This window comes from Columba livia, chromosome 5 (assembly GCF_036013475.1).
Source record: "Columba livia isolate bColLiv1 breed racing homer chromosome 5, bColLiv1.pat.W.v2, whole genome shotgun sequence".
Taxonomy (NCBI): Eukaryota; Metazoa; Chordata; class Aves; order Columbiformes; family Columbidae; genus Columba; species Columba livia.
The window spans coordinates 45,033,135-45,057,182 of record NC_088606.1 but is presented as its reverse complement, the minus strand read 5'-3'; the positions used below and the strand labels follow the sequence as shown (position 1 = coordinate 45,057,182).

General features: G+C 45.0%; 2 protein-coding genes across 7 annotated transcripts in view; both read left to right on the top strand.

Annotated features, from left to right (window-relative positions):
- Positions 1-13,041, top strand: part of LOC135579593 (uncharacterized) — a 76,622-nt gene extending 63,581 nt beyond the window's left edge. For 2 of the 6 annotated variants that reach the window (XR_010473029.1, XR_010473028.1), the window contains exons 4-6: positions 9,349-9,430; positions 10,963-11,127; positions 12,041-13,041. Coding sequence is in view for 2 of the 6 variants with exons in the window: in XM_065064775.1 (XP_064920847.1) it covers positions 10,963-11,084 (122 nt within the window). In the remaining 4 variants the exon portion in view is untranslated. Of the gene's footprint in view, positions 1-9,348; positions 9,431-10,962; positions 11,162-12,040 lie in introns of all 6 variants that reach the window. The other 4 variants (XR_010473030.1, XR_010473027.1, XM_065064775.1 and 1 more) reach the window with 2 other exon arrangements.
- Positions 13,042-14,860: 1,819 nt separating this feature from the next.
- HSD17B12 (hydroxysteroid 17-beta dehydrogenase 12) overlaps positions 14,861-24,048 on the top strand; it is an 86,976-nt gene continuing 77,788 nt past the window's right edge. Inside the window, 2 exon segments of the mRNA XM_065064772.1 lie at positions 14,861-15,143; positions 15,146-15,319. Coding sequence (XP_064920844.1) covers positions 14,876-15,143; positions 15,146-15,319 — 442 coding nt within the window. The 5' untranslated portion in view covers positions 14,861-14,875.

The window sequence follows — 24,048 nt, the reverse complement described above, 5'->3', positions numbered from 1 at the left end:
GAGGTCAAATTAGTCAGTAAGTACAATTTTCTGATGTGGAAAGAGACTATATTTCTGGGATATTTTATACTTCATGTAAGCTTATTATACACCAATAGAGAGAGGAGCTGTGTTAAAGTGTTGGGCTTGCTATTATATTACGGTACATCACTTGTTCTTTCTGTTTTGAATTGTTGATTCAACTCCGATAATTTAGACAAGAGAGAAATGTAAATTCCATTTACCAAATGGGTTGTTTGTAACATTTAAAAAAGAGAGAGATTAAAAATGTTTAGAAGTCTCTAAAATCTATAATGTTGTTCTGTAGCTTTTTAAAAGGCAAAATTCTAAATAATAATATTTCCACTGGCAAAATAATATACAATATCTAAAACCAGCAAAAACTGCTGTTAGAAGAGCTTTGAAATAAACAATATGTGAAGATAGGTACGTAGGATTTTGCAGGTTTTTTTTCCTTCCTCTAGTCTCCCTCCTTTTTGACAAGGAAAAATGAAAGATTTATTTAAAAAATAAAAGGAATAAACAAATACAATTAGAATGAAACATTATGCTTGCTATTTGGTGAAATTTGTTTTCTTAGGAGTATTTAGGTTTTTAATTGTAAGTGCTGTGAAATAGTTCAGATCTCAAAGTTTGTGGGGAGAAAATGTTTCAGCATCTTTCTTCATAGCTGAGGAATCTATTTTAGAAATCCATTTTCCCTGTTTGCAAAATACATTTTTATTAGATCTATGTATTTGGGTTAAGACTTACTTAAAATTACTTAATTAGGTTATACTGAAATTCTAAGAGATTTAAAAAGAAGGATTATGGTAATATGACAAAACATAACACTATTTTCATTGAAATCCTTAAATAAAGCCCTTTTAACATGCCAATTTTTAAAATCTATAAATTTGGGGTGTTAAAATAGTACAAAATTTAAAAAGGCCAGACTCATAATGGAATGTATAATCCTGTACGAGTAAGCAGGGATTTTGTAGGTACATCTGGAACATGGGAGGAGGTCATTTACACCTTCAGTTTGTTTTTGAGCATTTCTCTTGTGGTATTGTCCTTTTTAAGTCTTCATTATCTATATGTAAAATACTTATAGAATCTTTGTGGTGGATTTGTAAAGGGAAAATGTAGAGAAAGAGGTAACAGTGTAGGTACGCTAAGCTAGACGGCAATTGACTGTGTTTTCCCAGGAAATTTTGAAAAATATACCAAAGGAAAAATTGCTACAGTGAGGAATAAATTCTAAATAATTTTATTTGTGCCATTTGGAATATTGTAGCTGTGAATTGTCTTTAAAAACCTCCTGTAAGTGTCTGAAAAACAGTACAACATAAAAAAGGCTTCCAATTGTGTTTTCTCTAGATAAAGCTATTGGCTTGTAGGCTGATTTAAGGGACAAGGTATTAAAAAATAAACTTTAAAAAAAGAGCTATATATATGTGTTTCTTATAGATACTTTTTTTTTTCTAAAAAAAAAAATAAGAAACGTGTTTTTTTTCCTCTGTGTTGTTTATGGTCTGAAATAAATTTGTAGTGGTTTCTTTTAAAAAAATAAGTATTTGCAAGAAAAATCTGGCAGTAGGTTTGTTTTACTTGTATTTTAATTTCGGAGAAATAGCAGAATATTTCTGGGTATTTGCATTTGTTTCAGGGGTTGGAGCATAAGCCAGATTTCTGTGTAGTCTGTCAAGCAGTTACACGTCTGAGCATGCTACACTTTGTAGCACTACAAATTAGAGCCATTTGACTTGTATTTGCTGCACAAGGCTTTCATAAAAAATATCTCAAATAAAACAGACGTATAGGGGAGAAGCTCTGTGTGCTTTTGAGGGCGTCTCGGGGCGCAGATACCAAGCCGTGGAGGGGGCTCGGGCGAGCCCCAGTGCATTTTAGGCTGAAGTGCTGCTTCTGCATAACTTGGGCTGTCTGCCCCAGACCCTCTCTTACTTTAAAAATGGATTCTGACTCTCTGGGTTATTTTTTAGTTTGCAGCGGGTTAGTTGTATTCACATCATTTGCTACCTATTTTGAGAGAGGAGCCGAGAAAGTGCTGTACGTGTTAGTCATATGTACCCTGAGAACCTACACGAAGAGTATATGGGAGGGAGGACAAAACATGACAACGTGACCGAGTTTTCGCATTGTTTTCATTGCTGGATAACCCAGCATTTCCTGGTAACTTTGTCCCGAAGTTTTCTGGGAGTTGTTAAGGCCATTTTTTGAGTTAATTTACTTATTACAATTTGTCTTTTGAAACAATTTTTTTTTTTAAAGAAAACAGACAAACAAAATAAAACCAAACCACAGTTGGAAAAAGATGTTTCTTTCACCTGCTTTTTATTAGCTGGCAGGGAGTGGGCAGTGAATACCACCGCGGCGACTGACACACAGCAGTAGTTGGGACCAGACACCACGCTGCAGGAGTGCAGGAACCGGCCACAGCACCAGCGGGCCGGGCCGGGCCGGGCGCTCGGAGCGAGCACCGCCGGCGGGCCAGGCCGGGCCGGGGGCGAACGGCTGCCCTCCCTCCGCGGGCCGCGGCGGAGCTGGGCCGGGGCCCGAGGCGGCCTATAGCACAGGGCCCACCGCGAGGAAGTGGTAGCGCTGGGCGGGGGGGCCAGCGGCTGCGGAGGTGCTTCGGCGCCGCAGAGGGTTAACGGCGGCGGGGCCGGGCAGGCTGGGAGTTGTAGGCGGCGCGGCATGCCGGGAGCTGTCGTAAACGCCGCCGCGGCGCCCAGCAGGCATGGCGGGCCGGCTCTCTTGGCAGGTGGGAGCGCGGCCAGGCTGGGCGCCCCAGGCCCGCCTGTTCTCAGCCGCCGTGCTGAGGTGGCCCGTGTTCACTGAGCCTGGCCGGTGTAGCTTCAGGAGCGCCGGCTTTATCCCCCGCGCCGTGAGGACCGGCCCTGCGGCGCCGGCGCGGCCCAGCCAGGACGCCCGCCTCAGGCGCCGGCAGGTCAGTGGCCGCTTGTCCTTTTCCCCCAGAGCCAGCCAGGCTGGGTGTCTCCGGCTCGTCCTGTCGTGCGCTGGTGCCGGCGGAGGCGCTGGCCCTTCGTGCCCGCCGGGGGGTGGGTAAGGACCGTGCGGCTGGGTCCCCCTCAGCCACCAGCCCCGAGTGAGCTCCCCGCGGCCGGGCGCGGCTGCCGATGGGGCGGGAGGGGGCCCGTGGGTGGTGGCGGCGCAAAACCAGTCTCAAAGCCGGCCCGGAGCGCTCGCCAGCGGGCTCGCTCAAAGGCTCTTCCTCCAGAGCGGGACTCTGCTTTTCTTCAGCTGCAAACGCGGGTCGTCTGCACGGCTCCTGCTCGGAGCTCTGCGTCCCCGGGGCCGCACCTGCGGCTGCTCGGGGCCCGGCCGACACGCTCCCTCACGGGCTCCGGTCAGCCCAGTTCGGCTGCCGCTTTCTGGTGAGCTCTGCGTCAAACCGGGCAGCCGCGGGTGGCTGTGGTCTGCTCCGGGAGCCGGCTCGCTCGGGTAGCGGACGCTTGCAAGCGGCAGGAGGGGTCTCAGCTTTTAGCTACAAGTGTGTTGTGTTTGGTGGCTTGTTTTTCGCCGCGCCCCCCCCTTTTTTTTTTTTTCTGTAATGTGAAAGAGAAGAATTAAGATGCATGAAGCTGCTGATGTATGCTGAAGTTACAGTGGGACAAACCCATGAAGCTAACAGGAGTTAGTAGTTTGCTTGATAGCAAGGTGTTTTCTCTGAGGACAAAGCAGAAAAGGAAGAAAAAGGGAGGAAAAATATTACATGTTAATTTAATTTATGCTAATAGTGGGCCCTAAGTGCAAAATCAGCTTCTTGTTAAACATTCTGATGTCTTAAAGGAGTTTGTTATTTAGCTGGAGGTACCTTCTTTTATAAATCAGTCAGTGTGTAGTAAATAGAGTAAATTTTGTTTGTTTTTCCTCAACTTTGGAAGGCAAATGTTGAAAGAGGGTGGTGCCATGCATCAGTCGTTAACTGCATATAGTGCTGAGAATGCTTAATCATCTCGTGGGACTGGAATGGGAAGGATTCTTGTTAGGCGGTTTCTTTTTCTTGGTAATAGTAGTCCTCTTGAAATGCAGAAGAAACCATAATTTATTGGTTAACTGATAAATGAAGGTGTGGAAAGAAAGTAACACTCATGATATGAAACAAGAAAGAGAAATATGCCGTAATAAGTTTGTTTTTTATTGCACACATTACAGTTCATTGAGTAGGTATATGAGGAGCTCTACACACACTTGTGTATTTGTGTCAGAAAGCACACCAGATTTTCCCAGTGATCATTACCTGAAATACAGTCCTTAAAGTATATGCAGGTGGGTGTAATTCTTAGTAGAAAGGTGGCAAAGAAATGAAAAAAAAAAAGGAGGGAAGGTGTTGTTCTAGTACTTAATAAATTATTGGGGTAGACACAAAAAAAAGAGATAATTGTCCAAGTGTCTGCTTTATAACCCCTGGTGGTTTGGACTTGTAGAGTTAAACTGCTGAAGATGAGATACAAAATCATCAAGTCCAGAATAAAATAAAATACAGGCCTTCAAGACAAGGAAAATGCATATAATCCATTGTAATGTGTTTTTAAACTTTCTACTGTATGGGCCACTCTGTTCCCATCTGAAAAGAACCATTGGCTTTCCAGTCTTTCAATGGGACTTTAATTTTACTGGATTATATTTTCTTACTTCAGTGGCAATGGGAGTGCATTAGCACAATAAATACAATATATCCCCTTTACAAAATGTACGGTCTAACTTTAAATAACATATAAGTAGTGAAAACTACATGTAAAGGGTGCCAAATAGTTGAGGGTACCAAATGGAAGGACAAGACTTGTAATACAGATGATCTAATCTAATAGTCATAATATACTTAGCTATAGAGCAGTTTTTGAAGGGCAAACTAAAAGACAGAAAAAAGAAAAGTGGGGTGAAATGCAGTGTAGTTTTAGCAGATAATAGGTGGAAAGAGAATATAGCAATGGAAAGGAGGCTGCAAAATGATTTTTTTCAAATACTGTATTTTAAATTATTTGATTTTTTTGCCAGTGACCCTAGTGAAAAAGAACTGTGGTGATGAAATCTTAGGACGCAAAGCTGGTGGACTGTATCAATAGAGAGGAGGATTGAAATATTCGTGTACCAACAAGATGAATCAAAACTCAGATTAATAGAATTAAGTAAGCGTTAGGGATGCAAATAGAAGCTAATCACAATTTATTCTAGAAGAGCTCATTACTTTAGTGGTGAATTGGTAGTCTGTGTAGTAGTCAGCAGCAGAATGACACTGTACTGCTATATGATGTGGCTGAGAAAATTAAAAAAAAAAAAGAAAGGTGGTGTCATATTAGGGAAGGGATTTCCATTATGTACAGAAAATATTGATATCAAAGTATACGGTGTTAGTGAGACCTTATCTGTAGCCCAACTGTCACCCATGTAGCCCAGCTGTCACCAATGTTCAGATAAATGGATTCAAGCAGATAGAACAGATGCAGAAAAGAACCACATGAATGTGTTCAGCGGAATAGAAAGACTGTTTACGGAGAGACACAAAAGTAACAATTATGCAGTTTTCACATAGGGAAGGGAAATAATTATGTAGGGTCAAGACTAGTGTAAACAAGCAAAACGAATGCATATAAAGGGGATAATGGACACAGTTTGCTGGAAATTACTGGAAGAGTTCTAACTATCAGACCATCAGTATTTTGGAGTGGCTTCAAATGAGAAAGAAGTTTAAGTATGGTTATATTTGCTGTCAGGTGCTGATTACCTGTACGCTCCGAATTGTGCTGGCAGAAGAGAAGTGATGTTCCGCACCTCACTGGCTTTAACACTGGGAGCAGACAAACTGCGTGGTTTGGACACTGGCTGAAGGTGTTCTCACACGGTGCAGCCTGACTTCTTGTCCCTGCATGGGCTAGTTGTAGGACTCTTCATGGAACAGTTTTTAGGAAAGTTATTTCAGTGAGAAACCTAACGTTGTCTAGGGCAAGACAATATTGCCTTCTGAAATGTGTGTATAATCAGCTCCCTTGGGATGCTACCTGGGACCTTGTATATTTTTCCTGCCTTTTAGACGATATAGTTTTTAAATGTAGCACTGAAGAATTAACAGAAGAACCTTAAAATTAAAGAGCATTTCTTTCCGGCAAGGTTACCATACTCTAGGCAGACGTTTTAGGTTTTAATTGGCATTTTTGCTATTTGGGAAATTTCCACAAAGCGGGGAGATGAACAATCATTGCTCAGTCATCCGTTTTAATTTTATTTTTCAGTCCACAACTGTCACATGTTATTTGAAGAGAAGGAATTTGGGGCTAACTTCCCATTCAGTGGTCAACAGAAAATTAAGTGCTGGAATCAATCTAAGCATCAATATATGCATTAAGTGCTACCACTGGTACTTTCACTAGTTGCTGAAGCAGAGGAGTAAATGGATTATAAGGATTAAACTTCCTTCATCCCCCTAGAGGTGAACAAGTCATGTGAAAATGAAAGGCTCATTTGGTAGGACACGGTATGAAAGACTTGGAAGACAAAAAAAAAAGAAATATGTATTATGTCTAAATGGTTTCTTGCACATTTTTTTCTATAATAGATGGTAGGATGCGAGCTACAGACAGAATCTGGAAACTTACAGGGCAGAAATGTGACCATAAAGTGATTCTGAGTATGGAATGAAGCACACTTGATCATTATTTAACCTGAGTTCCTGAAAAATATTTTTCTCTTCCATCGTAAGTCTGATTCCATAAAGATAGCAGATGCTTTCTCATGTTCTTTTCTTGACCTTTTTGAATCAGAAGTAAGTTGCTGAAGTGGTGGGCATGCAGTTTTAAGACTCCAGCAAAGGAAAATTTTGTGACCTGATTTGCCCATGTCATGCTACAAGGTTTTTGGCTGCAAAAAGAGGCATTTCCAGTAGTTTCACCAGGTTTTCGTTCTCTTGTGCTGTATTACACCTCTTGAAATAGAGGAGCAAAGCTATGGGAGTGAGAAGCATTCATGTGGTAAGGTTGATGATTACATCTGCATGATTCAATAACAAAAGCAAACCAGCTAATATTTTAATATTACGCTGTTATTAAGAGTAGGACTAATCCATTCTTTTGCTGCTTTTATATAAACTAGTTTGAGAGGAATGCATACATGTGTGTACCCACACACATGTATATGGACACATACACCTACGCTGCTGCATATGCTGCTGCTGATGAGTGAAAATAGCAGAGGATCAATATATGAAAGTACTTGGAACTTACACACTAAAAAAAATAAAAATACGCCAGAGCTTGGTTTGGTAGCAGTAGACTGGGGAAGGGATGGTTCACTGCAGCTTGCAGCAGCATTTTTTGGGTTGATTTTTTTTTTTTTTAATTATTGTTGTTTGTTTGTTTTTAGTTATTATTTGTAGGAATGCTTTGGAGCCAGATCATCACTGCTGTAAATCTTCAGATTTTCTTTGACGTCTCCAGAAGGATAGTGATTTACGTACACCCCGTGCATAGATGGCGTTCTGGGTGGGGACATTATTATGGTGTCTTTTGTCTTACATAATTTACTTCCTTTGATTTCCAGAAAGAAAATACAGTCAAAGGAGAGGTAACAATAAGCTCCTTCCATAGGAAAAAAAAAAAAAAAAAGCTCAGTACCTCTTCAGTACCTCTGAAGTGGTCACACAGTTGGTTACAAAAGCTGTTGGGTTTTGTTGTTATAGCTGCATCTATAGGAATAGAAATAGCAAGAGGAGAATGCTCTCGACTTCTGTCCCTGGTAGGGTCCTAGTTGAAATCTCTGCTCTCACATTTTCTCATGGGCAAGCCGGGAGTGATACATCATACTTAACGGGCATTCTTCAAAGCATAATTCATGTTCATGAAATACTGGGAGTGACCCAGACAAAGTCTTCTAGAAGTACCGGATTATGGCATGGGCACTAGAAGTCTCTGGCAAGTGGATCTTTGAGCAGACACTCGTGGAAGACAGATCTTTTTAAAAAGGATATGATAGCAAAGCTGGCACACGGGGATATGGAAGAGGTGAAGTAGTTACGTGGAAGAGAGGGAATGTCGCGTGATTCCTGTCCCATGGATATGAACCAGCTTGTGCTAGGTGGGCTCCCTCAGGGACAATAGATGCATTGGAGGGGGTGGAGGGAGGTCTAGAGACACAATCTCACATTCAATATACTCCACAAAAGGATGCAGTGAAAGAGGGTTGAGTGTATATAATACGGTGTAATGGATGAACAACAGGTTATAGATGAGGATACAAAGGTGTATTATCAAATGTAGTCCATCATGTGCATCTGAAAGTGAATACATCATGCAGGGTGACACTGAGTGTTGACAGTGGCATGAAGGACACGCATTCCTGAACTTTGTTAATTTTATCTGGACAAGTATCTGTATCGCTTAGCTACAGTTACGAAACTAGGTAGCAGAGACATCAAGGATGAAACAATGAGAACACAGAATTTTGTTTCTACAGATGATATTTTTAGCTCAAAATCAATACATTTCAGTGGGCTGTAGGATTGAAGAAGGTTAATCTTCTGTTGCCATGGCCCATGTTGTGTCTCTCCATTAAACACATGCTGCACTTGGATTGGTGGCATGCACAACTATTAGAATTTTTTTTGAGAAGTAGTTGATTTCAAGCATTGCTCATGATTAAAAAAAACCCCTGCCTTTATATGCATGTCCTATTCAAGCCTTTCCTTGCTTTGCATGATGAGAGGAGCTCCCCATTGTAATCACTTAGAACTTTACATGAGGAATGGCAACAAAAAGAGGAATTCTGAGTTTTTACAAGTTAATTACTCACCTGTTAATCTGTAGTAGGTAAAAGTGAAAAATCCCTATATAAAGTAATAAAGTTTGTAGTGCCATTTGCATTGTTTCCTGTTCTTAAGGAGAAATGATTGGACCTTCTCATGAAGAGCAGTGTGCATCTGTGTGGCATGTTAAATTTACACTGTGAACTCAACTAGTTAATATGCCAGCTACTGTCTTGCTTTAGGTTCTGTTTAGCTTCCATTGCCACATTTGTCTGGAGTCATTTGTTGTTGAGAAATGTGGGACTTTAATCCCTGAAATAGGACAGGTTGCAGACGCCCAAGGTTTATTAAAGAAACAAGGGCTGGATAGCTGTTACACAGTGTGGTAACCTAAAATGCCTGGATGACTCATTTCAAAGCTAAGACTTGTGTTGGAAAGCTGACTTGTGTTGGCAGGTTCCTGTCCTCATAGAAACTAAAGTCAGAAGTGTGCAATTGCCAGATTAGAGACATGCAAATAAAAAATTGTACTTGCTTGCATATTTATTATTGCACTTAATGGTACCAGTTCCATCCCTTTCTCTCAGCCTGCTGCTGTCTAGCTCGCTTGCACCTGTAAGCTCTCTGGAGCAGGGATGATCAGCTCTTTTGTGGTTATTCAGTGTTTGGGTGAGTTGGATGCCCCTTCATGAGTGCTGAGGTGCCTTGTGTTAGGCCCACAGGAGTCCTGGAAGGGCTGAGAGCCAGTGAGCTGTCGCTGTTGAGGCACAAGTCTAAAACATAGACCCCAAACCCCTGCTTACTTGGGAGCACACCAAGAGTCAGGAGGGTTACGTAAATACCTGCTTCCAGATGTGCCGAAAGACACATGCTTAAGATTTATGCGTGGGGTGGAACTGGCAATGTCTCTTCCAGCCCCTCCAGGCCTGCTGGCCTCGCCTCCCATCATTGCAGCTGATGGAAAACCAGTTATTCTGTGTCCTGTGCAACAGCTTCAACCAAGAGCATCTCGCCCAGCATGTATCTGTACCGTTCTTTTAAGACACTTTGCTAGTGAAAGCCCTGTCAGGCAGAGGAGGAAATTCTGAGCTCCTGGGTCAGTGCTAAATACTGTGCAGGCTCGGAGGGGTACCGTTACCACTGCAAGGGGATGGAGTAGGTGCCTAAGGCTGAGGATTGGGAATTCCACATGAGGTATCTTGCCTCACCCCAGCATTAGGATCCACTGCTCTTTGAGGTGTCTTGAGAGATTTATTGGCATGTTCAACTAGTTCCTGTAGAGTTCTTCACTTAGCAGGAGGGACGGTGTAGATGCCATTCTTCTTTTTGCCTTCAGTGTACACTGAGGCGGGGTGTCTTAATTTGGGGCTGCGGATTTAGGCAAAAGACACACCGCAGTGCTCAGCACTGCAACAGCCAGACCCTTTATTGCATTTGGCCTCACTGCAATAAGTGTGAGTAATGTGGTAAGAGAGGCATGAGAGCAGAATGACTGTACAGGAGGGAGAGCTGCACTTGACTCGCAAGAATGAAAAACATATTTGTAAAAGGATTAAATTAGCACTGGGTACAAGAATGCCATTTAATGAAACAAATGACTACACCTCTTCCCAGTGGCAGGAAAAAATGTGACACATCACAGATAACAGGCAGTCCCCCATCCTGTTCTCAGGGTTGCTGTGGAGCAGACAGCACTGCTGGCTGAGCTGGCCAGGCTGGCGTGAGGAGGGGACCCCAGCGCTGAGGCCCCCGGCCATGCCTTGCTGTACACACAGTGAGTGGCTGCCTGTGGTTCCCAGCTGTGGAGCTTGGAGGGAGAGGAGGTGTCTTCTTCAGGTAGTGGGAGAGCGGGGCAGGAGGGAAGATGTACATGTGAGATGTGAGAATGTGGTCTCGCTGAGATGTGTGATTGCTTGTGAGGTATTTGTGGCAGCAGTGTCACGGAAAAATGTAATAATAAAAAATGAATCGCTCTTCTTTTTGGATGCTCTTTTACTCCCTATTTGTTGTATTTTATTTCTCCTTTCTGCTATATTTTTGCCTTCTTTATGTCTCATTTTGATATCTTCCTTTCTGTAGTTCTATATCTTTATTGTTTGTTCATTTTTACTTACTGTTGCTTTTTTTACTCCAGCATGTCTTCACTCCTTTAGCTTTTCTGAATACTTTCCCTTTTGTCTCTTTTGTGATCTGCCATACAGTTTGGCCACCTTCCATGCGATGGAGCAATGTAGCTGAGTTGCAGGTTGACTTAAGATTGCATCACCACCCTGAACCAGATTGCATCTGCAGTCATCTGGAACTGACTACATGCTCGAACTGATAAAAGATGCTGTGGGAATGTGAAACTCTGGGACCTTGGCAAGGTATCCTCATGTACATGTCCCTGCATGCTGATGTGTGAGTATGTTAAAGATGTCTGTCAGTCCCATCAGCTCAGCTGACTGGGTGCTCTTTTAGGCTTTGGAGCAGCTTATGGGAAATGGCAACAGACCTGCAAAGCTCATGGGAAGACCAGGATTAACCCTAAAAAGGAGGATAAGTCTGTTGCCCAGCAATGTGTGATGACCATAAGCAAGAGATCCAAAACCCCTCACTTGACCTTTGTATAATTCTTTCCCTTCCAATGAGTCCCTTTCCCTCCCTATGACTCATCATCTTCTAAATGTAGACTGTAAGCTTCTCAGAGGACTGCCTTTCTCTCTGAAAAGGGGAGCATAAAAAATAGCTACACTGTTGAATAACCAGTATTATTTTTTAACACAAAAAACTTGAGGACTGCCTTGCTGTATCTGTGCTTCTCTGTCAAGGGATTTATCAGAACAGCAGAGCAGGTTCTGTCCTGACCCACAACAAGAAGGTCATTCAGACAAGAGGTCTCAGGAGCAGCACAGCTGCAGTACTGTGGGTGGTGGATGTGATTGTAAAAGATAGGTTGGCTCTGACAAAGGCCAATGAATCTTCCATAGCACCCATGTACTTGCTTCCTTATTTCTGACCCGTTTGTAAACCAGCAGCTTTCCCGTGGTGACTGCAGTGTGGGTTACATGGACATCCAGTCAGAAGTTGTCTGTTCCCTTCAGCAGGTTGCCCAAGACCTGTCTCCTTTCCTCCGATCTCTGCCGTGTGTCCAGCTGCCCAGTCCACTTCTGTTCTCGATACCTGGTCATCCTGGTGATCATACTGTTACCTTCTGTCCCTCACTGCAGCTCTTGTTTTGTCTTTAACTTGTAGCAGATATCTTACTAGAGCTAAACTGGTTCTTTTTTCGCTTTTCAGATGCTTTTGTCATATCCTGTCTCTTTATTGCCTGGTCCGCTGGAAGACAAAAGAGTGAGAATCAGCGCCCTGTTATTATCCTGCAAACAGCGTGAGAAGTGCTTTGAGGGCCAATAGAAGAAAATAGTGCGTTGTGGCCACAGCAAGTGCATGCTTTTTCTAACAATGTAGAGTTGCACTCCTCCAAGGAGGAGTGGTGCTTGAACCTCCTTCTGATTACCTGTGTTCTTTTCTCTTACTGTAACAGCATTGTTTCTTTCCAACACACACATCTTCACGCAGAAATGCCAAGATTGTCCATGCAGATTAAAGTATGCTTACAAATTAAGGAATAGCTGGTATGGAACGAAAGGAAAATTAAATTGTCCCAGCAGTTTTGTTTTGCACTTCCTGTAATAAAGTCCTGTCTGTGGCAGGTGTTTTGCAGGATACACACTCCATGAGGCCTATGCGAATTTTCCTTATGTAAAGACTTCAGGAACTAGCCCTAGGTAATCACACTGTTAGGTCGCTCTTGAGAAGAAGCAGAAAGAAAACCTGGTGAGAGTTTGATCCTCTGTGTGTCACCTTTCACAATTGAGTGACTGACAAACGAAAAAAAGGTGAGCTAAATCACCCTGAGAATGGGTGCCTCCTGTTGTGGATTAGAATGAAATCCAGTTATATGCTCCCTCCCATTATATCTGATACAACTTCTGTATCATAAAGATTAACATCTAACTGTAAACCTGTAGGTGAGCCAATAAGATGACTTGACAAATTTTTCATTGCAAGGTGTATGACAGTTTCATGCCTTGAATGAGCATCACCACAGACAGTGTATTGTTGAATGCAAGTTCGAATCCCACTATGAATTTGTTTTGCACAGTAGATTATGAACAGAGACCTTTGATTTCTATTAATTATGGATCTTTGAGTGAAAAGCTATTGTGTATATATTTACATTTAATAACAGGAAATGTAACATTTATTAAAGTAATAAAACAGATAAACCTATGAAAGCACGTTTTCATTTAATTTCCTTGATCTTTTTTCCCGTAGTGTAAATGGAAGATCATTAAGCATAATCTTGTGTATCTCAGGACACACAGCTCATTGCATCAGGTAGTTGATGTCATACAAAAACTTCTTGTTTCTAAATAAGAGCTTTGAGGTTACAGTCGTCTTTGTAACTGTGTCCCCATGGTGCCATAATCTGATTGGGACCTTCAGGTGCAACACTCGGAGCGCTAGTCACCTGTTCGATTTAGAGTAGTGCCTAATACAAGATCTTTCCAAATTCTGCAAAACATAATCCCTGAGCTGAGGATCTCACACCCTATGAACACGCAGCAGGCAAAAGTTAGGGAATGTGGAGTGGGAAAGGGAGTGAGACATTGTCGATGGCTTGTAAACCCATTCAGTTTACAGTAAGTGGGTTCTGTAAAAGGAAGCTGGATCTGAAGCGTGGGGGGGGAGGCTGCAGCCAGCATCAGTGTGGCATGTGTGAAGTGAGGTAGAGGAGGGGATGAGGGGAGCTGGCACATGGCTGCAGCCTAACAGCAGCGTTTTCACTGAGGGAAGGAGAGCATGGAAAACTGGAGGTTGCTGAAAATCAGCTGGTGGCAAAACGACATGTAGGGAGCACAAGTGCCACGAGATTGAGTGGCTGTGCCAGCAGCTGGAGAGCCAGCGAGTGATTGAAGAGCAACACTGGTGGATGAGGAGGATCGACTATGACTGGTTTGGTTTCAGCTGGGGTTGGTGGCGGTACCTGGGGAGGCTGCAGAGGGCTCTTCCAGGTGTCAGAGCAGCACAGAAAGGGGATGAATTGTGAAGCAGAGTGGTGCTTTGGTAGAGCTTGGAAATCTGCAGCAGTAGAGGCTAGAATTAGGTATGACCTGTTTTCTAAGGAAGGGGAGAAAGGAAATGCAGCATATGAAACTACCCTTCATGCTACCTGTTTTAACAACTTCAATAGGTCTGGGTGTCTGAAAGCCTCATCTAAAGATCATTTCTTGCTGCTTGCAATGAGGTTATTGTCAAATCATATAAAATGCTTGCTTTCTAGAAAAAAGATGTTGACACTGGGAGTTACAAAAGTCCACCTTTAAAAGCAGCAGGTCCCATCACCTGCCCTGCTGCTGGACTGTTCTGGCGTTCTGTTTAACCCACTCGTTGCACCAAGGCACTTGATTTTCGATCTTCCTCGGCCACTCCTGTCCTTTCAGCCCATTCAGGCAGGACACCTCAACCACGGGCTATTTTGGGGCTTCAGCCTCCCACAGCCCCCCGTGTCCCATCTCCTCACTGCCCCCAGGCTGGTGTTCTCGAGAAAGGAAGAGAAACCCCAGGCCCGTGCATGGGCTATGGGCTGCATGGCCCCGGCAGGTGGTGGAGATGGAGCAGAAGAGAGCAGAGCTTTGGGCTCTTCTGCGCCACCATGGGAAGAGCCACGAAGGCGACGGTGATTTCGGGGATGTTTCCTACACTCCCCCATGTCCTGGGGTTCCCAAGCCATCCCGCGTGGGGCTGTGGAAGGCCAGTGGGGCTGGAGGAGCACGCCCGGGCACGGCGGCTCGGGGCCAGACGCCTCCCCCACGGATCAGCGCCCCTGCGACCCCCCCGCCGTGTCGACCGCAGCGCGGGGGCGCCCCGTGGGGAAGCGCAGAGAGGGGGAGGGGAACCGTGGGATGCACTCGGGTGTGGGGCGGAGCCTGGGTATTTTATGAATGGGCCCATATGACGTCATTGGGGCGGGAAGAGAGACTCCGTCTTCCACCAATCCTGTGAGACATCCGGGAGGCACGGCCAATTGAAGCACGGCTGCCAGGTGACGGCCATCCTCGTCGACCAATGGCCGTAAAAGTGCCGTGCCGACCACGTGGGGCACAGGCCGCAAGTAGTACGGGGGCGTGTGGCCGCTCTCTCCTTGCCCCCTCCTTTCCGGCGCGGCAGGAGTGTGGCAGGGCCGCGCGGCCCGGGGGCGGGCGGGGCCGGCCGCGTTGCCTGGTTACCCGGTAGATGAGCGGCCCCTCAGCCAATCGAGACCGAGCGGGGGCGGGCGCCGTGACGGCTGTGGGTCGGCGGTGGCCGGGAGGGCTCAGTTCGGCCGCGGCCGCCTCCGCAGCATGGTGGCTCCCGTCGCGCTGCCGGCCGCCGGACTCCTCTACTGGGTGGGCGCACTGGGCGCCCTCTACGCGGCGGCGCTGGCCTCCTACCGCCTGCTGGCCGGTTTCCGCGTCTGGGTGCTGGGCAGCGGCGCCGCCGCCGTGGGACCGGCGCTGGGCGCCTGGGCTGGTGAGTGCGCGTCCCGGCCGGCCGCGCCGCTCCCGCGATGGCTGTTCGCATCCCCACCCTCCGGGGCTGGGACAGGCCCCCCGGGGCAGCGCGACGGCGGCCTTGGACCGGCGGGAGCGGGGTGGGGTGCGCTTCTCGTGGGCAGAGCGGGCGGCGGGCGGGCCCTCGGGGGATACGCGGTGGCCCGGCGGAGCGGCTCTGGGCGGCACCCCGCGGCCGGCCTGAGGCAGCGGCTGAAGGGCCGCCGGGTGCGGCAGCTGCTCCGGCCGCGTCCCCGGGGAGTCGGGCTCAGGCTCGCCGCGAAAGTTGCGGGACCGGAGGGCGCCGGTCAGAGCGGCTTCTGAGGGAAGCGCCGTTTGCTGGGACTTGGGGGCGGGCACGGCGTGTTTGAACTTCGGCTCGGGCCGCACGGGCGGGCCCGGGCCCCGCGGGCGCAGAGCGCTGCTGCCCGAGGCGCGGCCGCGCGGTGCCGGCCCGGTCCCGGTCCCGCTGCCGGTTCCCGTTCCCAGCGCGGCTGCTCGGCGCGCGCCTGCCCCCTCCGCGCCGGCGCTGGCGGGTGGCTCCGCGCGCGCTGCCTCGCACCTCATCGCTGACGTCACGGCAGCCCCGTCCCGCCGCCCCCGGAGCAGCGGGCGCTTCCCTCCGCACGCGCCGGCAGCGGGGGCGGCGGCGGCGCGGACCGGCCGTCTCGGGGGGCGGCGCCTCTGCCAGCCGGTGCGCGGCCGAGCGGCGTCTGCCGACCACGGGGAGCGAACAGGCGCTCTGAGAGGCGCTTACAAATCGAGCGGCGCTGCGGAAGTTGTGCCAGCCGCCCCTGCAGATCGGCCCCTCTTGAGCCCTGGGACGTGGTTGCCTGCGGCTGAGGACCCTCCGGGGAAGGGCTGTAGCACGAGCTCATCCCTGGTGAAGGGGATGACAGGAGCGGTGGCCACAGCATTTAACTGGCATCCCAGAAGTGCAGGAGCACTGTGGGACTGTAGAGAGGATCTTCCCAGGAGACTGTCAGTGCTGCATTGTGCTAACTTAGCTCAGTTCCCTGACTCCTAGTCACGGGAACCATGCTGGGGAAAGACCCTTCCTTCCCTCTTAAGTAATGGTGAGGAGTTAGAATTCTCTGCCAGTGCAACAGCTCAGCCCAAGGCAGTTTTCAAATCCATTGCTGCCAAAGGCAGTGTGAAGGGAAAGTCCTGTGTCTGGTTGGGTATTGTTAAGGTGAAACTGATAAAAATAATTGCAAACTGTAAAGCTGTGAGTTTGAGATGAGAGGCATTAAAACGCGTATTTTCTTCCCTCAAGGAGAGTAGGAAGGCATCAGGTGTTTAGACTCTGCAGCTGCTTCTAAGTGGCAGACCTGTAGGTACAGCAGCAACCTGATAGTTTGCAGGGCTGATGAATGTGGTTCCCCATAACCTCTGCAACAGCCAACACATAACTCGTATGTGATGACATGGTCAAGTGATTAACTTCTGCTTGTGTGAGACACCAGTAAACTAGCAATGCTACTGGCAGTATTCATAATCCCAGAACTTGGACAAGTTATAGCACTGCATAGTTCCAGGTAGAGAAATGGTATACCTGTTAAAGAGATGGTTGGCACGGGAGACCCAAAGCCTCTTTGACTTTTTAATGTTGGTTTTGAGTATGTTACTGCATTATCAGTTACCTGCTGACCTGTCTTATATCACAGAAGTCGTGGTTGCCACTTTAGCTTGTTCTGCATTATTTCAAACATGGAAACTTGCAGTGCTTGAGCCAAATGCCAGCTTATCAGCTGGAATCACAATCTGTAGACAATGAATCTTTCCTCAGTCACATCCTCAGACATCCCATGAATGGAGAACTGTGATGCAAATGTCCTGTTGTTGTTCTGTACAAGCACAGGCAGCAGCAGCAGACCATTGTGTACGACCAGTGACTGCTCACAAGAATTTTTCTTTCTCTTTGCCATGATAAAAATCTTCAAGCCATAGAGCAAGAGGAGTGTTGGCAGTATTCCTTGTGTTTGTTACTCCTGCCTCTGAAGTGGGAGCAGTGCTGCAGTGTCAAGGAGAATGGAGAAATAGGAGGATAGAGAAATAGGATAATGGTGCCTGATAGCTTGGACCTGAGCTGTCACTGTAGAAAGACACACAGCCCTCATAATGTAGCTGTTTTAAGTCCTTTGTGTGCTGCTGCTTTACTGGGGCAGCTGCTGTAGGCTCCAGCTGAAATGAGGAGAGGTTTTCCCAGTCTGAATAAGAACTGGGGTGCTTTGCCCTCAAAGTGCATTGTGGCACAAGCAGTAGACTGGGGAGGCTCTGTTTTCTCACCTCCTGGAAAGGAGGATGAAGGCACAGCTGCCAATATATGGGGTCACATTGAGAATTAGCAAATTACTACAGCATACTGTGGGAAGAAGTACATTTCCTTCTCTCCTGGTCTTTTAAAAACCAATGAGTTTGATGCTAATTAGCTGCTGTGATTACTGTGACAATGTGTTCTTTCTGCTGCACAACTAGAAAGCAACTTTACAAAAACTAGAAAACCTTTACAAGCCCTTTTCTGAGGCCTCCTTACTCCCCTTTAACTTCTGCACAACTGAAATTGAGTTGCATGTTCTTTCCTTGTTTTGTTAGTGGTTTTTTGGTTGCATATATGCAATTGCTTCTGTCTATGCTCTAGTTTGCTGCTACTTCGAAGGAGGGAATGTGAGGAGGATGTATGTAAGCTGATAATGTACTCTGAGAAAATTAGGTTTGCACTACTTTAAATAGAAGCTGTTATGACAAAAAGTTGACTTTATATTGTTGTGCTTATGGGTGAAGGTCTGTATACAGCTTTTCTGTTTTTCTCTCCCTGTAACTCATATCTGGCTTGGTTTTGGCTACTGGACAGTGATGGATGTTGTCTCAATGTGTGGTTTCTGGGTGCATCTTGAGAGACAACACAATGAAAAGCACTGGGTGGAGTGCCTCATAATTTGGGAACAGAAGATAACAGATCCCTTCCTTGGATAACAGTTTAGCTAAATAAACCACAGGCTTGACAGAAGCAAGAGTGCCAAGGAGTCGTTCTGAAATTGCAAATAATACAGCCTTCCTCTTGATAGGCAGATCTGTTGGCAGTGCTGCTAACTGTGATCCATAATGGTATTTCCTTAGGTCGGATGAGAGTGTCCTGTTCTCCCATTGCTGGCGGTGGCAGGCAGCCACCTTGCTTCTCTGCCATTGACAGTTGGGGGTATTCTGGAGTATGGAGTGTCTGGAGCAGGGAACCGTCTGCTGCTGTCGTGGCTCCTGTTTGGAGAGCTGCCATGTCTCCTATTTAGGAAGCTGCCTTCTTTTTCTGGAAAAGATGAAATAATTTTTCTGCCCCTTTTCTTCAGTAACTTGGTGAAATGAAGTCAGAATCCTGTGGTATTTCAGACAGGGAAGGACCTCAGGAGGCCTCTAGTCCAGCCTCCTGCTCAGAACAGAATCAGCTGTGAGATCAGACCAGTTGGGTATGTGCATGTAATCAACTCTGTGTATTCAAAATACACCAGCACTACAAGTTGGAGTGATCTGGTGCTCTGAAACTTCTAATATCTTGGTCATCTCACTACTTTTTTCTTTTTTTTGTTCTTGGACTGAAGTTGCAAATATTTTAATGAGAAGTGTTTCTTTTTCCAATTTACTGTAACTGAAGTGATCTGTCAACTAGAAACAAAGTTTATTTTGGCTGTGTAATTTGCTATATGACACTCAAAGTCCTGTGTTCTTTCAAGTGTCACAGTGGCTTAGGAAAGTGTCCACTTCTTCCCACAGTGCCTTTGATACAAGCATGTTTGAATAAACACATATCTAGTGATTGCAGAATATCTGATAGTGATGATGCTATCTCATGTGGTGAATACAGTGTACAGTTGTATTGGGGTTAACAAATGTTTGTGAAGCTGAGCTTGTCTTAATTAAGCTGCTTGGAATTTGTTCACTAGCATGTAAAAATAACTAAATATGGGCAATTTGCTCTAGATTTCTTAAAAAAGAAACTGTAAGAGGTCATTAATCAGGATGGTGCTCTAAACTCCCTTTAACTTTCTGTAATTTGGTTTTAGGCACAAGCCCCTTATTCAGTCTTAAACTGTTATTTGTCTTCCTGTGTAAATTCTTAACAATAAGTTCTTTCATCATCAGCAAAGCTGGTTGAATGCTCTCTGCCTGTTCTTGTTGACTTATTTTATTTAACAGGGGCTACATTTGACTGTGCCTAGTCCAGCATTTAAAAATAGTGAATTGTATACTAGGCCCACTATGGGAGGCATGAAAAATATATGTAACCGTGCTTCTTAGAAATAGTGTCTTATAAAACAGACCCTGATCCTTATGAAGTTCTTGGGACAACCTTAAGTTGGATGATAAATTATTTTAATGACAATTTAAGAACTCCACATGAAGGACATTTGCTTTAGTGATGACCAGGTGGTAACTTGTTGATAACCTTGAGCAGCTTTCATGAGCCATGTCATTTTTCAAGCTACTTAGCATCGAGTGAAATAGTTGTTACCTGAAGGCTTTTTTGTTTTCTGCAAATAAGCTTTGATCCCTGTTACACAAATAAGTGCAATCTTGCTTTGCAGGTGTTTGGCAATGTACAATTATAGTTGACGGACCATGTCACAAATCGCTGCTGCAGATTAAAACAGTCAACCTAGCGCAATGTGTGGTGAGGGTATAGTTAGTGGGGAAACAAAGGGAGTATCAGCCTCTCTTAGCTCTGCTCTTGCTGCGAGGTGTGAGAGGAGAGGCTCTGCAAGTCCCCACTTTACCTACATGTGAGTACTTGCCTGATGTGTGAGGAGCTTTGGGGAGAGCTTTTAGTTATCTCGTCCTAAAGCAGAATCACTTGTTCAAGGATTTGCTGACTTCGGCACTTCAGATCCATGACAAGAGTCTTCTGGTCTTGCATTCCATTTTGGGCAATACACAAACACTTCCAGCGTTGTATGAAATAAAACATGGCACCTGTCAACCCCGAAAGTAACATTAAGAACATGCAAAAAAAATGTCAGCTTGCTGCTGACAGCAGCATTTAAAAATAGTGAATTGTATACTAGGCCCACTATGGGAGGCATGAAAAATATATGTAACCATGCTTCTTAGAAATAGTGTCTTATAAAACAGACCCTGATCCTTATGAAGTTCTTGGGACAACCTTAAGTTGGATGATAAATTATTTTAATGACAATTTAAGAACTCCACATGAAGGACATTTGCTTTAGTGTCTTGACCATGACAGCTCAAGTCAAACTTGCAGCCTGAACTTGGAGTATGTATTTTCTTGTTACGGCTATTTGCAAAATGCTTCCGAAGGGTTACTGCACTGAAATGTGGCTCTGGGAATGATCTGGTGCAAGTGTCCTAATCCTTTCTGAACTTCTCACAAGTGCTGCGCTCCTGCGTGTGTGGCTTTTTCTTTTTGTGTTTATCATGTAACGTTTCCAAATATCCATCCTAAATTTTCTCTGGTTAAAAAACAAAACAAAACACAAAACTGTCTTCCTTTAGTCATTGATCCTACTCATAGCTTGTAATTTAGAAAGCTTCTGTCAGTGTCTTCCTCCAGCCTGCTTTTTGCTGGAGTAAGCAAGCACTGCTTTTCCAGGGCAACCCGGTAGCGGTGGGATCTCTGGGCTCTGCAGCTTGCACTGTGTGGTACTTCAGTGGGCTGCGCCTCCTCTTGAGACCATACAGCTCTTAGTAAGTTGAGCAAGTTCTCTAGTGTTTTTTATGTAGGCTACTGCAACTAACTTATCCTGAAATCAGTTTTGCTTCTAGGACAATATAAAGGAATGAACCACACTCTACTCTGTTTTCTACAATTTTGCTGTCTTTCTGCTTCTTAATTGCTTCTTTCAGGTGTTTTCTTTTGCATGTTTTTTGCATGCTACTGACTGTTTAAAATGTCTGCTTAGTAGGGTTGCTCGTCACTAGTTGTGTTAAGTGCTACTCTTCCACTCTCTGGTGAGGAGAGGGAGAGCAAATGCATAGAGGGCTGAATTCAGTATAGAGTCCCAGCACTTAATTTCTGGCTTGTGTCAGCAGCTGTTGAGACTAAATGTGTAAATGTGTCTGTGTAGGCACCACTGACCTCAGCATCAACCAAGCTCATAATCTCCAACTTTAGAGTTTGATTTGGTGGGAAAACTTTTGCTCTGTGTAGGGGTGCGTATGGTGGTTGGTTTTTTTGTTTGTTTGTTTGGTTGTTTTTTTTTTTTTTTTAAGATGCTTTTTATTTTCCAAGTGAAATCCTGAGTGGAAGTGTTCAGTAATGCAGAACTAATGTCACTGGCGAACTTGAATTGGAATATGAATAGGCTTTGCCATGTTTATCTGCAGGAACAGAGATGGATGTGCAGGACAGTTAAATGCTGTAGTATGTTCCCTCCACCTCCAAAAAACCAAAATGCTGACTGTGAGTGGAGGACAGATGCTGTCTGCATGAAGGTGGAAGGAATACCCATCTCTGATAAACAGCCTGAGAGGGAAACTCTTTTAAATTCATTAACCCCAGGGGGATGAATGGCTGTGTTATTTTAAGTTAGCTTGTTCTTTCAACCTTATGTCTATTTTTAAAGTAGGAATACTTGTAATGGAAATAACTTACTTAAACCCATGGAATTTATGCAAGGAACTAATCTAGTGTACTATCTTGCTTGAGTTTCTTTATGTTGCTTTTTTGGCTAGTGTACTTCCCTCGTTTTTGGGAAGCTTACCTGTGAAGCACTCTGGTGAAAGCAAGCAAGGCCGTGTGTAGGAGTGAGGAGCATGGAAGTGTTTCCAGCAGAAAACTCCAACTGCAACTGTGCTGGGTGTTAGAGGCAGTTGGGTAAATGGGCTCCTGTGTCAGGAAGATGTGAGCTAGCAGGGGATCCTGAGGGTGTGAGGGCAGAGCTGAGAGCAGGGTTTGGGAAAACTACAGCAGTTTACCTGGGAATTAATTTTTTGGTAGGTGGATGAAATCTTGTTGTTCTTGGTTTTATGAATATTTAAATTCCTAATCCATAGGGTTGAAAAGACCATCTCTGCTACATAAGGGATGAGAGTAAGAAAATATCTTTCCTAATTATTCTAACAAATGCCAAATGTGACTCTTTGGCTCGTATCAGAACACAAATGTGGGATAAACAGCATAGCTAGTGGGTAAAGCATCTCATTGTGTTGGCTTGCATAGTTTAATCACTTTCTGATTAGATTAAGGCTTGCTGCTTGTAACTTCAGATGACTTCTGTTGCTCACTTATTGATAAGCTTTAGGGAATCTGGGTTCCGAGAGTAAAGCAAAATACATTTCATACTGAGTATGAAATGGCATAAAATGCTAGAATTAGGGCTACTTGACTTCTTTCACTGTAGTACATTTAATTGCACAAAAGGATTCTGCCTAAAATCTGCTATATTTTGACTCCTGATACTTAACCTATTTAAAATATTCTGTAGTATTTTTTCCCAAATCTGTGCAACTTCCCAGATTCGTGGAGTTGAAGTCTAGAATAGTATACCATCACCCACTGGGTGAGTCATTAGCAGAGCTGAAGTTCTAAGCCACAGTATAAGCTTTTTCACTTAACACTGGAAAAGAGCTATATGCAACATTTTCTGCTGAGCTTCTGATTTACTCCCCTGCCCTCAGCAACAGATGGTGACACCTAAAATCCTGGGGTTTATCTGTAGGTTTTGAAAGAAACCTCTTGTGTAGCAGTTCTTAAAACTGAAGATCAGATGTCCAGAAGCAGAGCCTTGGGGCAAACAGTGCCTGTCCCTTGGTTTCTTGTACTTCTTTTTCCATTTGTATGTCACCCTCCCTGCTTCTTTCCCTCCACAAGTTCTCTTGTACTTCTCTCATGACTTAGTTGTTTGTCCCAAAGAGGGCAGGAGACAGCTGTGTGGCTCAGGTTGGGACATGGTCTGTATACATGCAGAACCTACTGTCTAGTTCACTGCACAGGATTTGTTTGCACTGTTTGCAGTTTTATATATATATATGTATATATATAAAAATTTCCTATCTCTTTCCTATTTTATCTTCTTAAGTAGTGGTGAGCCACCGTGTTCTAGGAGGGTGTATTACATTAGTCATGCCAGTGAGACAGCTGCACTCCCACTTCTTGGAGAGCTCTATACATAGTGTATGTGGAAGAGCAGGGTTGAGGAATTCAGTTTTCCAGAGGATTTTTGTATATGTTAGAAGACTACCGCTGAAGTAGAAAGGGAGAAAAGCATTAGTGAGAGAAGGGGAATGTGAGGTGTGGGGTAAGTTCTGTGATTCTGTGAAGTTCAGTGAAGCAAAGGCTGTTGTTGTTGAGGGGAAGAACCTGTTGTGCAGAGACTAAAGAGTCCAGTCTCCTTCCAAAGTCTCTGGTCCTTACTGTTAGATGCAGAGGTTTAGGGGGTTGTGCAAGGATATATGTAGGCATGGAAAGCAGAAGGCAGAGAACTATCTACAGTGTGATTGCTGCTACCCAGCCAATGCTTGCTTATGCTTGCACTCTGCTTGACCACTAGAACCTTGTTCCAGCAAGTCCCAGTTTTACATTCCTTATCTGTGACCAGCCAATCAGTTCCTCTAATACTCTTCCCTTGTACCTCTTCTGAAGCTTCTGGCTGACCTGCTTCCCATGGGCTTTGGCCTCTCTGCTTCCTTCCTCAGGATTCTTATCCTGTCAGCAAGGGTATTTGATCTATAAACTCATTATTCTCTAATACTTTTCAC